This window comes from Xiphophorus couchianus, chromosome 18 (assembly GCF_001444195.1).
Source record: "Xiphophorus couchianus chromosome 18, X_couchianus-1.0, whole genome shotgun sequence".
NCBI classification, from domain to species: domain Eukaryota; kingdom Metazoa; phylum Chordata; class Actinopteri; order Cyprinodontiformes; family Poeciliidae; genus Xiphophorus; species Xiphophorus couchianus.
The window spans coordinates 17,015,951-17,031,698 of record NC_040245.1 but is presented as its reverse complement, the minus strand read 5'-3'; the positions used below and the strand labels follow the sequence as shown (position 1 = coordinate 17,031,698).

The window sequence follows — 15,748 nt, the reverse complement described above, 5'->3', positions numbered from 1 at the left end:
GCTGCTTGCCTCTATATGGAAAAGTGTCTGGAGCTCACCTGTATGATTTAAATTTGGGTCTTTTTCTTTGCAATTAGGATCAACCACAGTGTGAAATTAATCTGAGTTAGCAGAGCTGCTCAACTCCACTTTTGTTCTGCACTTCTTTGCCTCATTATTTTTATTCATCCTTGCATCTTTAGCTTCCCATTTTTGTTCATCATCTACGTTCCTTGCCTTCGTCTTTCTTACCTAATCTTTTCCTCCCACCATCTCCTCTTCTTTTCTTTTCCTCCTCTTTCTGAAATTCTCCATCTCTTAGAGGTGATTGGTGTAGCGGAGTTGGTGAATAAAATGAACGGGCCATGGTTCAACCGCTTTGATGAAGATCTGGCCACAGCTTTCTCCATCTACTGTGGAATCAGCATTGCCCACGTAAGACTTTTCTCCCACTCACAGTCACCTTCAAATCTTGTTTTAGCCTTGCGAATGTCTTTGCGGTGAATAGACTAAAATGAATCTCTTAGAGAATTTTTTTTTAAATATACGAAGTAAATCAATTCTTTCAGAAAGAAATGGTAGCACAGAGAAAATGAATTCAGCAGGACGAACAGTGAGCAACATCCTCATGACTAATTCATCCTGAGAAATGAAATAGGTTGTTTTTCTGACCTTACAGTGGGTTAAAAAGTAGAAATGTACTGGTTATCCATTATTAGGAGTCGCTCTCCACTTGCGCTGGAGCTGTTGCTAATGTGGTCAGAAAGACTGAGCTTGCCTTGGAAAATGAGATCAGTTCAGCAGGAGCAAAGCGCTCATTCAGAGTGGAGGGAAGGAACGTCTCACAGGAAATTCAAAGAGATCTTGCCTAATGGTAGTGACAGAGCTCTGCTGTGCACTTTAAAAACAGTTTGTACAACAGCTTCAAAGCTATCAACAAACATTGTGCTGGAGAGAAGGCAACAATGAAGGCAACAATGGCAACAAAGAGAAGGCAACATCATCGCAACAATGATGTTTATTTCATTAAAATGATGTTAAAAAAATATGACTGTGTTGTATGGCTCCACCAATACTCAAAACACTTTTATGTTAACATGGGATATATCCTGTTTGGAGACTCTCAGAGTGTAATTTAGAAATCAGGAGAAAGATGCATTTTACTTTCCCTATAAATATAAAAGAATGATGGACAGAAAGCAGGAAGTAATGATAGAAAGGAAAGGTAGCAAGAGAAAGAAGGAAAGAAAGAAGGGTAGAACTAAACTAAAAAGACATAAGGAAGCAATGTAGAAATGTAAATAGGTAGCTTTTGACTCAATTAGAAATCAGCAACCTTTTTAAAGAATTGTTGCTTAATTAGTTTTACCAACAACTTGCAGGGCGTTGTCGACTAGCACATGTTAGCTTGAACATGGGCGGATTTAGCTCTGGTCAGCATTGCATCAGTAGTGTTTGACTGGCAGATGGCCAGACTCGGTGAAGCTGCGTCTCTCAGTTCTCAAATGGTCTTCAGACTCTAGCACCCAGCGTCGGCTATCAGCAATAATCTTGGGGAACCTGTAATTACACACTTTCTTCTGCAGAATTATGAATAAAACTTGAATCACTAGAAGTACATTCATACAGCTGGGAAAATACAGTCACCTACACATTTTTGGATCTAGAGCTTCTGAGTAAAAAACAGGCCTTGTCTCTGCCAATGAGAGAAGGTGTGCACCTGTTTCTCAAGTGGGTGTGCTTCCTTCAGCAGCTCAGTTTTGTAACCAGATATTAGATTTTCACATGGTAAAACTCCTCTTTCTGTTGAAACTGAAAGTATGTTAATTCACTGCATGGTGGGATAAACAGTCCCTACACCAGGCTCCTGTAGTCAGTTCTTTGTGGCAGGAGGACCAACATTAGCAAAAGGAAAGGAGAGAGAGAGAAAAAAAAGAAAGAAAGAAGAGAAAAATGTCAACGTTGGATCAAACAAGAAGAACGAAACAAAGAAAGAAATGATTAGAGGATAAAAAGACGAGAACACTGTCCTGCAGGGGAAAAATACAAATGAGAAAGCAGAGTGGAGCTAGAAGAAAGAGAAAAAATAGATCCTTATTACAATCAAATTACATCTCAGAAATATTTTATTCAACATTTCCGATTCACTGTGTTATTAATCAGCACTTGTGGAATGTGACCTTTCAGTAACTGCAGGTATTCAATGGAATATCTGCAAACTATAAAGAGAAGCAATTGGGAAAACAATGGCTTTCAATGACACTTATTAATCATTTGAAGATTGCCAAATGCAATGTTAACCAATGCCTGTACTTTAACGGGCTATCCAGTACTGATATGTGAGTTTTAATCAGTTATGTTCAGCTGTATTTTATATCATAGGAAAGTAAAAAGGAATTAAAGCAACACCATAATGAGGATTATTTATTTACAAAGATGATTTTTCTCTGTAATGAGAAACCAGCATTGTTATTTTTGTTTGTGATTCATATGTTCTTTAGTCTCTGCTCTACAAGAAAGTACATGAAGCTCAGTTCAGGAACACGCTTGCCAATGAAATGATGATGTACCACATGAAGGTAACCTCGCATTTACCCACGACACTGGGCATTGTGTTCCTCAGATAATGTTCCCCATTTTGTAAAATGCTGCTTGCACGTGCTGCAGGTGTCAGAGGAGGAGGTGACTAAGCTGCTTGTGACTGGAATCGAACCCGTGAAGGAGATTCATCCGTGTTTTGCCGAGTTCACCTACACTCCCCGTTCCCTTCCTGACGACACGACGCCTCATGTGAGAAAAAGAGGAAGAGGGTGTGGGGTGAAAGAAAAAATGACAATCAGAAGACAAACCAGAAGAATGAGTAATATTTTCTGCTCCTTGTGTGTGTGTCTGCAGGGTGTCCTCAGCATGTTTGAAGATATGGGTTTCATCAACACGTACAAGATTGACCTGCACACTCTCGCCAGGTTAGACCCTTGCATCATTCCAAGTTCTGCATATGAGAGTGTGGCTTTTTTCTTCAGTAACCAGCCTTCTTTGATTATGTTTCTCTCCACATTCTTCAAAAATGACTGTATTAACCCAGTTTTGAGTACAATAAGCTAAAAATACAAGTGAACAGCAACTGGCTTCAAATACAAAGCATCAATTTATAGTTACAGCCCATACCTGACACTACAATTAATGTGCATTTAGATCCCTTATGTTTCTACTAAAAGTAGCAGCCATATTTATTTATTCTAATTACACAAAGGATAAAATTAAGCATATTCTTTCAGTGTATCAGTAAAGGTAAAAAGTTAATAGCATTTCATGTCAATAGGTGAGATAGATGTTACATTTAGTGAAACATAGCTTGAACCATTTAGCCATTTTTTAATTGTAGCTTGTTATGGTATGCAGGCAATGCCCAAAAGTTATGTTTAAAGATCAGACTAAAAACCAAAAAAATATGGAAACAAGATTTTTATCCCTTGAGAGTAAAGTCACTGAGATTTATATCAAACTTCAGTTTTCACATAAGCTGTGATAAAGAGCCTCTGGTGCTACATAATCAGCACTGCAGCTGAGCTGTAATATAGCCACATTTTTATTAATTCCCCTTCTGCTCTTTCAGCTCAAGGAAAGAGGTGCACTTATCAAACCAGGTCATGATGTTCAAAACCAAATTACATGCTGCAAATAAAAAAATAAGTGGGGAAATGATGTGGCCCTTTTTATAGCACATGTCCCAGTGTCACATGATGTGATGGCAAGTATAATTAAACCGCTGCCTTGGTGACAGGTTCTGTCTGATGGTGAAGAAAGGCTATAGGGATCCTCCATACCACAACTGGATGCATGCCTTCTCTGTCTCACACTTCTGCTACCTGCTCTACAAAAACCTAGGGTTGTCCAACTACCTCGAGTGAGCACCCATCTCCTAAATACTTAATAATTAAATGTTTGCTGTGTTGAAATGAAAATGATTCTACTTTTCCTGTTTTTATGCAGGGATATAGAGATTTTAGCTCTCTTTGTTTCCTGTATGTGTCATGATCTGGACCATCGCGGCACCAACAATTCTTTCCAAGTGGCCTCGGTGAGAATATCCACTAAAATCTCTATTTCTTTTTTTATATGGAAGTGATATTGAATAGGTACAATAATGCAAAATAATCAGCCAGAGTGTGTGACGGGATTAAAAACACCCGGTGTGATGCTAAGATGTCTCTGCGATGAGCAGCCTTTTGCTCTGGTTCACTTTAATCATACATAGCCCTGCAGTGCTAAATTACTCAAACACACAGGCAGAAACAACAACAAAGGGCATACTTTAAATCAACAATCTATCAGCATCCCTGTGTGCTTTTTAGTTTCCAAGCACAGCTAATACAAGCCGTTTCAAAGAAAACAGTGTTGCTGTTTGCCCGATGATGTAGTTTTCCCTGTTTGTGGATGCTGCTGAAGGGACTCTGTCTCATTTTTGTCTCTGTTTGACTTTCAGCAATCAGTCCTTGCTGCTCTCTACAGCTCTGAGGGATCTGTAATGGAGGTGACTCAATTTGGGAAATTTCTTTTTTTAAATCCTCACTTTCTTTATATCTACAATCTGAAACGCAAATCTGTATTTTTTTTCGTTTTACTTTCTTTTGAATAAATTGCCTTCGACTTGCTAATATTGTGTGCCACTGCGACATCTAGTGGCCAGAACAAAAAAAGATTTATTGTTTTGAAGGAAGAAAATCAGATCCATCAAAATTTGTTTTGCCTTTTGCCTGCGAAACATGACTCAGCAATATTACAACTGCTTTCTTCATACTCTGTTTGCTGTGACAGAGACACCACTTTGCCCAGGCAATTGCTATTCTCAATACACAAGGCTGCAACATCTTTGAGAAATTCTCCAGGAAGGTGAAATACAACATTGGCATCAATTTCAGTGGCTCTCTAAACTTTTTTGAATTTTCCTGCAAATTTATGGTGTTATTTCTATATTTCTAGGATTACCAGAGGATGCTGGATCTGATGAGAGACATAATTCTGGCTACAGACCTAGCTCATCACCTTCGAATTTTCAAGGACTTGCAGAGGATGGCTGATGGTATGTGTCAGTAGTTAGCAGACGCTTTGATCAGAACGTTCTAAAAATAGCAATATCGGACACTTATTGGACAGTAGCTATGCAACAATTTAAAGGGTACATTTTGCTGTCACATCAAAAGGAAGAGAAAAAAACTTTACTGTATTTCATCAGAATATTATTTGATAATCCAACATATAGTAGTGCAAAATTGTGAAGTGGAAGAAAAGAAATTATAAAAAATATATATTTAGCTCCTTTTACTCCTAATATCCCTAAATAAAATCCAGTGCAACCAAATGACTTCAAAAGTCACCTAATTAGTAAAAAGACAGTAAATAGAGTCAGTCTGTGTGTAATTTAATCTCAGTATAAATCCATTTGTTCTATGAAGGCAGAACATTAGTGGACAACATTATGAAGACCAAGGAGCACAACAATGAAATATGTGGTGGAAATGTTCAAGGTTTAGATGCTTTTGCTAGATGCTGCAGTATTGGATAAAAAATAAGGTTCTGCTTGAGGTTTTATAATAACTAACTAATATTCTAAAGATTTATGGTGAAGCTTGCAGCATTCAGCCTCGGCATTCTTAATAATCGTCCACAATTGCTTACACTCCCGTGTGACTTAATTGGGTGTAACGTCTGGGCCAGAGGTTAGTTACGCCTGAATGCAACCAATTATGAGTTATCCTGAGTGGATGCCTCTGCAGTGAATTCAGCTTAAGCTGCTAAAAGGATTCAAGGATACACAAAACCTCTAAATGAGTGAGAAATTCCTCTGCACTGCAGAGTCTGTGAATTTTAGACAGAAACAGATGAAACAAATTGCATAGAATTGGTCTTTGGATTCTCACAAGTTTGAGAATCAGCGGCTAAAATATGTATTTGTTTGTCATTAAATAATGAACTTGCCAGTTGCCAAATATTGATGTTTTTATGTACTGATAATGCAGAACACAAACACAAAAAGTAGCAAAAAAAAGCTCAAATGTGAGTTTATAATGTGAAGATTTATGTGGCGAATTGTCAACAGATGGGGAGGAAATCAGGAGAAATATTGTCTTACTTCAATAACTTGAATATCTAACAAACCAGAACTCTACCCAAGGGTGGAAAAGTCCTCTGTGACTTTTTGTAATCCACAGCAGTGGTAAATAACCATTGTGACAAAAATTATTTTTAAAAACACAAGCAATTCTTGAAGGATTTAGGTAGATGCAATGATTTCTGCCCTGGTTCTAGCACTACTTAAATTTCTCTTAATATCTGTGTCACCGGGACATATTAGGAAATCATGAAGTGGTTCTGTAAAACAAAACAGCAGTAAACAGAAGGAGCTGAGAGTCTACACATAATTAGTCCGTGTTTTACTCCTGAGGGTTTAACTACGCTGCACTAATAAAGCCGGTAGAAAATTTGTTCCAAGGCAACATTGTTTCAAACAACAAATCATCATTCATAAATCATAGTACCTTTCTGCTATTAGAAAGGCCACTAAATCAGAAAAGTGAGTTTTTAAAGTGAATTATCTCCCTTGTAAAACAATTGAAGGGATGATGATTAGAGCTTCAAAGATTTTTGGCTCTAAAATATGGTGTTTAGGATGTCGAACTGAATTGATGTGATATCATTGAATTGTGTCTGTGTCTTTTAGATGGATACAATACAAAGAGTCGCACCCATCACTCCTTGCTGCTGTGCCTGCTGATGACTTCCTGTGATCTGTCAGACCAAACCAAGGATTGGAAAACAACACGCAAGATTGCAGTCAGTTCATAGCCTACACTAGTGACTATACTGTACATCCCACTACACAGAACTTCTGTAGACATTTTATTGTTTCTTATTAGTACGATTATAAAGTTTTTCACAAACCAATGACTGAACAGCAAATTTTTTGGAGACATACACAAATGTAAATAACCTTTAAACTCCATTATACGCTCTTCTGTGCAATCACATTGCATTTTTTGGATTAGGTTTTTAATCTTGACCTGCCCCCTTTTACAAATACCAAAACCTTGCCCTAAATCCTAACCTCAATCTCCAAACACCTAATGTCTAAATCAGATGCAGAGTAATCCTTGATCCCGAAACAAAAAAACCATGCACCTCTTTTCTTCAGCAGAGATTACTGTACAATATCTGGCTTGTTTCAGTCGCAGTGGGCACAGTCATCACTTGTAATAAAGGGGAACAGCAGGTGTTTGTATTGGCAAAATGAAAAATAAATAAATAAAATCAAGCTTGTGGGACAGCAGCCTGGTGTAAAAGAATATCATCAAGCATGTATTCAACATGCATTTGACCACTTTTAAGCTATAATACAAGTACATGATTTCATATTTGCATTTTTAAACCCTTGACACAAATCCAGACTGAATTTTATTACTGTCACCGTTCTGGAAACATGAAACCATGTGTGCAGTGATATTTGTATGCCTACCTGTCTGTCTACAGGAGCTGATTTACAAAGAGTTCTTCTCTCAAGGAGATCTGGTATGTCTCAGCAGCTAAATGGTTTATGCTGCAGCATGTGGCTGAACTTTGAGTCCTTATCAAGATTATTGAGCTCATTACTCATATCAGTGTACTGTGTGCTCATTGCGTATGTGCAGGAGAAAGCCATGGGGAACAGACCAAGTGAGATGATGGACAGAGAGAAAGCGTATATCCCAGAACTACAGATCAGCTTCATGGAGCATATCGCCATGCCCATCTACAAGTGTGTACAAAACTGGCTCCCTCAAGACACTTTACTCTACCTTACATCATCTCGTGGTCAATTTCAGGAGAAATTTTTGCTTTAGATTTTGCTGACAGAAATTGTTTAAAAACATCTAAAGTTACTTGCTGAGTTTTAGATTTTTTTTATTAATTTGTTTTTATTTACTTATAATCCACATTTCTTTTCCAAAAGCTGTTTTCAGTGCTCTTCACATTTCATGACTGGCTTGTGAAAAATACGGAAGCTTTTAGCAGCTAAGTCACATATTTCACACAAGAGACCAGAGGAAGGAAAACGGATCAAATTAGGGGTAAAAATGTTAATGTTACTGCATTACTGTTGAGGAAAATTAAAGAACACGCCTCCTGTAAATGAGCTGATGTAGCTTTTCACCTGAAAATACAAAATTAAGGGATTTTCTTCTGTTTTTTGTGTAATTTTGCAACAAATTCTTTAATAAAAAGAGAAGATTTAAGAGTTTACTATTCTTCAAAGTCAGCAGGTTTCAATGCAGACACATCAAAAGGTTAAGTTTGAGGTTCCACCCAGAAAATTGTCGTATGCACCACACTAACATTTGTTTTTTCAAAAACTTCCCTGCATGCTCAGAAACGTTTTACATTTACAGGTAAAATTTGCCTTGATTTATAAACACACTTAACTTCCAACATCATAGTAACATTTGTAGCTTTTTTTTCCAAATTCTTTTGTCTTGGACTAAAACTCATGAGTTGAACAAGCTTTAATTGTGTTCTATTTGAAATAAGATAAACAAACATTGTTCCTACAGATTGAAATAAGTACTAAACAATAAAGGGGAACACATTAGATGTTTAATTCCTCTAACTTTGCTCACCAATAGAATGATTGGAGATCAGATTTTAGGCTATCAATCATTTCTATTTCTGTGATGAACTATGACAGTGAGTTTTTTTTGTTTTTTTTCATTGGTCAGTGTTTCACCTGGTGCACGAATCTTAAGTGCTCTTATGCACAGATCACAGCTTAGATGTAAATAAAAGTTTTGTCTCCTCCCTCACACAGATTACTGTCCGAACTGTTCCCCGGGGCCACTGAGCTGTACGAGCGGGTGGCAGCGAATCGCGAGCAGTGGACCAAAGTCTCCCATAAGTTCACCATCCGTGGGTTGCCCAGCAACAACAGCCTGGACTTCCTGGACCAGGAGTACGAGCTGCTTCAGTCGCAGGGTGCTTTTGGGAGCGACGACCACTGCCTGAATGGCTGTCTCGATGACACAGAGGGAGGTCAGGGCCAGTGACAAACAGCGGGGCCTCCAACAGCGTGTTAATCCGGAAGTTTTCTTGTGGTCCAATAAGAGGCGAAGAATACCTTTCTAGAGGCCAAAGACAGGCTGATCTCTCTGATGTCAACCAGCTGGTGTGCTTTAGTGGGCCTTGCAGGCTGGAAACTGAATCAGACTGAATCTGAACCGATTCGTCTGAGTCACTGATTCGATGCTTGATGTCGCTTGTGTCAACCAGTCGAGGAGCGTAAAAGATGACGAGTATCTTTCTACATGTCACACGTTCATTCGTACAGTACTGATCCTTCTTAAGATTGTAAAAATAAAACAAATCGACACATATTCGCACAAACAAGGTGGAAGCATTGGTAGTTGTGGCAAAGACTCCAACGTGTAACAATGAAATGAAGTGCTCTACTTTCTGTTACATTTCCGTTGCCACACATCCCACCTGCTGCTTACGAATGCATGGACGGACACCTTACCAGTTATAAACCAATCTGTGATCATTTTCCCCATTCGTAGGAAATTAAAGCATTCTATTTTTACACAATCATAGCAGATTTTGTATCCACCTCGTCAGAGTATGTTTAGGAGAATCATGACCTCTTTTTGTTCTTGTTCATTCATTTCAACATATAAACTCTCCTTCTCTGTTTTAGTGGAGTTTAAGGGACATTTTTGACAATCACCCTTCAATAACAACAGAGGCCATAAATTAAAAAATATATATAAATGAACACATGCATTTTGTGAACATTAGTCACAAGTAATTACCCCCTTTTATTGTTTGTGCTTTTTGTTGCATTAAAAATGTTTTAGATCACCAAACAGAATTTGATATCAGACAAAGGTAGCCTAAAGTATGAAATCACTATTTATTTTCTTTATCTCAATAATTAAATCCAAACTAACTTTGACCTATGTAAAAAAAAAAAGTGCTTTCACCCTACACCTAACAACTGGCTTCAACAGATGCCATCAGTCACTGCAATGACAAGCAATGAGTTTTTTATAATGTTGTGGAGAAATTTTGTCCCACTATTATTTTCTGAATTGTCTTAATTTAGCCACATTGGAGAGTTTTGTGCGATGATTTGCCTGTTTAAGGTCATGCCACCGCATATATAGGAACTTTGAGTGCAGGACTGGACTAGGCCACTTCAAAACCTTGCCTTTGTTTCTTTTTTGAGTCAGTAAAAGGTGAACTTGCTGGTGTCAAGTGAGCTAAAGATAAATATCAGAAATTGGTGACTGCAGCCTTATTTTATGTTACAGAGTTGAATTTAATGACAGAAACTTGTTGAGGTCCTCAGGCTGAAATACAAGATGCCATTTTTGTCCATTGTGTTTCTTATATTTCTGTCATGAACACTGATTTTAACTGAGGCAGATAGAGTGCTTTAAATGTTGTTCCGGGTTCCTTTTTTTACATCCTGGATGAGCCATCATTATGCTTCTGCATTAATTATGATAAACCAATCTCTTCCAGGAAGGTTTAACCACTGATCTTGTTTTGTTTTTTTTCTCCATTTGGGGATAGCAGCTCTTATTGCTGCCTACAGGAGTCCCATACCCTCACAAATATATTTGGAACCCTTCCCAGATTGATGCTTGTTAATTATATTTTCCCATCTGTTCTTAAATTTTTTTTGGTTGGAGTATAATATGTTGCTTTTTTAAGCCTACTTTATGTTGTCATACAGATTATATTCACTTTATTTTCTGATTCTAAAGGTCTGACAATAATGAGGTTGTACTTGATGAAAATGAACCAAAAAATAGGTTAAGTCACAGATAATTCATAAATTAACAAGGGAGGGGCTAGATTAGGGTTTCACGCAGCACCAGATTAGTTTGGATAGATTTTTCTCCAATAAGTGAAATTATAATTTGAAGACTGTTTTTTGTATTTATTCTGACTGTCTTTGTCTGATATTAAAGGTTATTTGATGCTCTGAAACTTTTAATTTCAAAAAGAAAATGCAAAAACAGAAAAACATCTGGTACAAATATTTACTACAGCACTGTTTTTTTCTTAATCTAAATTATTTAATTACCCCTTTTGCATTTTTGTATTTTTTTTTCCTTTAATTAACCATTTCAAGACAAAAAAGAAAAGCCCTTTAAACAATCCATCTCATTCGTTGGTGTAATTGTGCAGTAGAGTGTGTTAAGGAGAGTGTGTCACTGAGTGTGTCCTATGGATCTGCCTTATTGCGTATCTTTGCTGCCTTTATTAGAGCTTTTAATATATAAAAGTGGAATAAAAAGTCTGTTTAGTATGTTTGTTGAATATTCCTATGGACACTGTGTTGACTGAGAACATGTATATTTTGTAAAACACTTGTTTAAAGACCTCAAACGTTGCATCTTTTCACTTCTTTTTCTATTCCTGCCTGTCTGTGCATCGTACATGAAAGCATTGTTACGTAAGAAACAACATAAGAAAAAAAAGAATCAACAAGAGATGTAGCCATGATAGAAAACATCAAATAGGGTGTGTTTTCCAGTTTTGTGCATCATTTAAAAAAAACCTAAAACTTCAGAGAAATGGGGCTTAGTGTCACAACATGTCAAACTTACTTTCACATTAACTACAATGACAGGAATATGCTTCAGAGTTAGGATAGGAGAGCTTATAAAGTGCAGGGTCGTGTGTTAGTGTGCTATGTATTAACTCTTAAATGAGTGGATGGACAAATAGATAAGACCTTGAGAAAGTATTCACATACTGTCATGTTACAACCACAAACGTCAATGTATTTTAATGGATTTTATGTGATAGACCAACACAAAGTCTTTTTATGTGTCCACTATGTCATTCAGTCAGATTGAAAAGCAATTTTTAAGTTTGGTCACAGACTTTTTTCTGCTGTGTTCCTTGGCTGTAATGATGCTGCTTATTCATTAATATTCTCTTACAAACCTCTCGAGCCTTTACAGAACAGCTGGATTTATGTTGAACTTAAATTAAACACAACTCAATTTACTAAATAAATTAATTCTGGGGGTTATTATTTGTACCGGGGTTTATTTAAGGATATCAGGGTTAAACACAAATGCATTTTGCATTTTTTTAGATTAATTGTGGAAAAAAAATTATCACTTCACTTTCACTTTATAGTTTTGCGCTACTTTGTGTTGCTATATCACACAAAATCCCATTAAAATCCAATTTGGTCTGTATTTGTTACGTGATTAAATGTGAAAAGGTTCAACAGGTATGAATGCTTTTTCTAAGGGATTCTAGTTACTGGGGGTTTTCTTATTTTGCATAAGAGTGAAAGTGTAGTAAATGTCAACGAAATTATCAGATTGAAATATGAGATTTTTCTTTCTATATGAAGAATCCCACAAAGGGTATTTGTAGGAAACATTTTGGTTTCCTTGGATATACCTGAACAGTGTTGGATGAAGGGGTTGAATCTGCCTTCCTTTGCTTTGTAAACTTACTTTAAAAAGGCATCACGGTGTGTTAAAAAGTCGCTTCTTGGTCTATCATTTTCCTCATTTGTCCTATAATTTGCTTCATATGTCCTTGCTTTTTTATGTGCAATATGAAGCCTCTGTTTCTGGGACAATGCATAGATACTTATGTACGTCAATAGAATTTGCTAAATACCTATGCCTTTTGTTATATTATTGCTTTAGGTCTGAGTTGCCAAAGGCTTTTTAAATGTTAAATCACATTGTTTCCATGAAAAAAGTAAATGAAATGGGACTTTTTTTTCCCGCTATAAATGCTTTTCAGAGTTCAGACCTTTGACAGTTTTCTATGAGTCTGTGTTTGTCTGTTAATGTTTGTCTTAGAGAGTCAGGGCTAAATGTGCCAAGCAAACACTTTCCACTTCCTGGCCCAGCTGCAAGATGAAAGCCAGACGTGGCTTTAGGCTTGATGTCAGAAGGCTGTTGGTAACTGCGCTTCATCATGTCAGCTTGTCCAGGAAGCATAAAGCCAATCTACTGTATTTCCTCTCATCACAGCAGGAACAGTGGGACTTAAACCTGTGATGCGATAACATTGTAATGATCACCTGTGATGTATTTGCTAAAAGTGGCAAGAATACATATATATATATATATATATATATATATATGTATGTGTGTGTGTGTATATATATATATATATGTATGTGTATATATATATATATGTGTGTATATATATATATATATATATATATATATATATATATATATATATATATATATTTGCTGTAAATTACAAAGTTTAAAAACTCAAATGTTTTGACTGTCATCATTGCAATGGGAAGTACTGCATTTTAATTCTGTAATGTATTTACAGTGTTTGCTACCTGATTTTTTTTTTTTTAAGTTTGTCAAAGCCATTTTTAAGAAACCCTAAGCCCCAAAATCTAAGCTGAAGTTTAGAGAAAGATATATGTGTACTTAAGATATAAAAAAATATTTTACCACAAATAAAAATTCACACTACTTGTATAAATAGTGCTTAAGCTGAGAGGTGAATTTGGTCATCTTTAAAGATTTGTTTGGTGGGCTCTGAGTACTGTTGATCTGGTTCTTTTCAAGAAGAAAGAAAACTTATAACATTTTGGTTTGTTTTAATTTTTTTTTCTGTCTTTCTTTCTTGAAATAAATCTAGTGAAAGGTGCTTTGGTGGTTGATGTGTGTTTGTACAGAAATGCTTCACAACATAACTCTACCATAAAGTCTACATGGGTGCCTGAAGTTGCATGCTGATGATACTAGTCATTGCAAAGGCATATTTGTGGATCCAGTTGGATCATGTTGCACTATTACATTAATGTCCATGTGAGAATAGAAAACATTTCCACACTTCTGTTAAAATTCCATGGTTTAGTTCTATAAAAGTAAGACCAAGACAAATAACTTTAGACCTATTTCTACCTTTAACTTAATCCATATCTTGTACAACACAGGATAGAAAAAATAACTGAACTCTCCCCTTTTTTCTGGTGGAGGGTAATAAGACACAAAAATCTAAATATTATAATAGAATTAGGCACATTTACTTTAGATGTCAGACTGTCAGAAGGATCTCATTGATCAAATGTATCAGTCAGGAGAAAACTGATACATACAATATAACATGTAACTCAGAAGGTAGCCACTATCCAGGGGAGAAAATATAGCGCAATGGAAAAAATAATGAAAAGACAGGAAGTAAACATCTGCAGCATTAAAGGAGCTGTGTTTTATGGCTGGTATTTGCTAGGTACTTTAATAACTTAGGCTATTAGGTAGCTAAACCTGAAAAAATGGTTAATTTGTTGCTTAGTCTGTTTGTGTCAAGTATTTTTTACTCTCGTTGGGGTTTTCAAAGCCTTTTTAAATTGTATTTTTATCTGCTTTGTACCCATGGTATGACTTATTGAGTCATTGTGAGTAGTGATTATCCATTGTACATTTTCATATAGCAGAAACAAGCAAAAGCTGAAGTTTAAGTGAAGTGGTAGATGTGAGAACAAACTCTTGTAATCTCCAAGGACACATATTGCCATCAGCACTTTGCACTGAAAGAGCATCACAGGTAAGCGAGCTAATTATGGTAAGATTGTGCACAAAAAGAAAACCGTTTATTGACTCAAGAACTTTACATAGAGAGGTTCAGTTACTCTGAGAAAAATGATTTACATTCTATAATAATACAATTTAGAAATTAGTGTGCTACCACCAGAGTAGAACTTGTTTAGGAATGGCGGCAGGTAGGCTTGAGTGTTTCTGCAAGCACAGTAAGCTAGAGACTCTTTAAAGCTGCTGCTGCTGCTGCTGCTGGTGTTAAGGAGGGTTAGCAAATGAGCCACTTCTCTCCAAGAAAAACATCAAGTACAGAGTGACATTCTGCAGTAAGTAGCATGATTAGACCAAAATTGTTATTTTCTTGGATTAAAACCCTTTCAAATGGTTTCTGAAATGTAAAATTAAGGAGAAGACAGTGAAGGAACCTGTGTCCTAAGAAAGTGGATTCACAATTTTGCATAAAATCAGTCCCATGAATAAAACATCTTCCAAGAGGAGCTTTGCCCAAAGATTCAGGACTAACAGTAATGAACAGTATTCTTCCAGCATGATGAAGCACAAGGTAAACGTTATAACTAAATGCATAACAAAGAAATCCCCCAGATCCGAATCTTATTGAGGAACTGTTGAGTAGCATAAACTTGTTTGCACCAGAAAAGCATAATGAGCACTGATGATCTCTTCATCGTTTTACTTGTTGATGGGTTTGATACATTGGACAGGAGGTAAATTTTAGTCATTTAAAACTGTAGAAGCAGGAAAAAATGACAAGGGGCAAATTTGGGATTGCTGTTCCAGAGCAAGATCATCACTCCAGCTCTTATTGGGTGTTTTCAGTCTGCATGATCAATATCTATCAAAAGTGATCTAAGGAAGGAACAGTAATAAACTGGCAACAAGGTTATGGATGGGCATGGCTCCCTGATATCCATGGGAAGTGAAGACCTGCCAGTTTGGTCTGAATGAGCAGACAAACATCGGCAGTTTAAATTGCTGAAGAAGTTAATGCTGGACCTGATAGATAGGGATCGGATCCATAATACAGAGTGCATTGCAATCTGTTTTAAATTGGGAATCATCAACCATTTGGGGTCATAATTTTCTGCTCGATTCATGTATTTGATTTTTTAAAAGCCTTTCACGCTTTCTAAATGCGTATTAATAAATTTCAGTATTCCATAGAAATA

At 36.5% G+C, this 15,748-nt stretch overlaps 1 protein-coding gene across 3 annotated transcripts in view; it reads left to right on the top strand.

The window, feature by feature from the left end:
- The window catches only part of pde2a (phosphodiesterase 2A), a 180,903-nt gene extending 169,388 nt beyond the window's left edge, over window positions 1-11,515 (top strand). For 2 of the 3 annotated variants that reach the window (XM_028045030.1, XM_028045032.1), the window contains 13 exons: window positions 302-414; window positions 2,481-2,558; window positions 2,647-2,769; window positions 2,875-2,945; window positions 3,764-3,886; window positions 3,973-4,060; window positions 4,466-4,513; window positions 4,798-4,872; window positions 4,963-5,062; window positions 6,701-6,813; window positions 7,507-7,545; window positions 7,665-7,771; window positions 8,819-11,515. In XM_028045030.1, the coding sequence (XP_027900831.1) occupies window positions 302-414; window positions 2,481-2,558; window positions 2,647-2,769; window positions 2,875-2,945; window positions 3,764-3,886; window positions 3,973-4,060; window positions 4,466-4,513; window positions 4,798-4,872; window positions 4,963-5,062; window positions 6,701-6,813; window positions 7,507-7,545; window positions 7,665-7,771; window positions 8,819-9,053 (1,313 nt within the window). In that variant the 3' untranslated portion in view covers window positions 9,054-11,515. The remainder of the gene's footprint in view (window positions 1-301; window positions 415-2,480; window positions 2,559-2,646; window positions 2,770-2,874; window positions 2,946-3,763; window positions 3,887-3,972; window positions 4,061-4,465; window positions 4,514-4,797; window positions 4,873-4,962; window positions 5,063-6,700; window positions 6,814-7,506; window positions 7,546-7,664; window positions 7,772-8,818) is intronic. The other variant, XM_028045031.1, reaches the window with a different exon arrangement.
- Window positions 11,516-15,748: the final 4,233 nt, after the last annotated feature.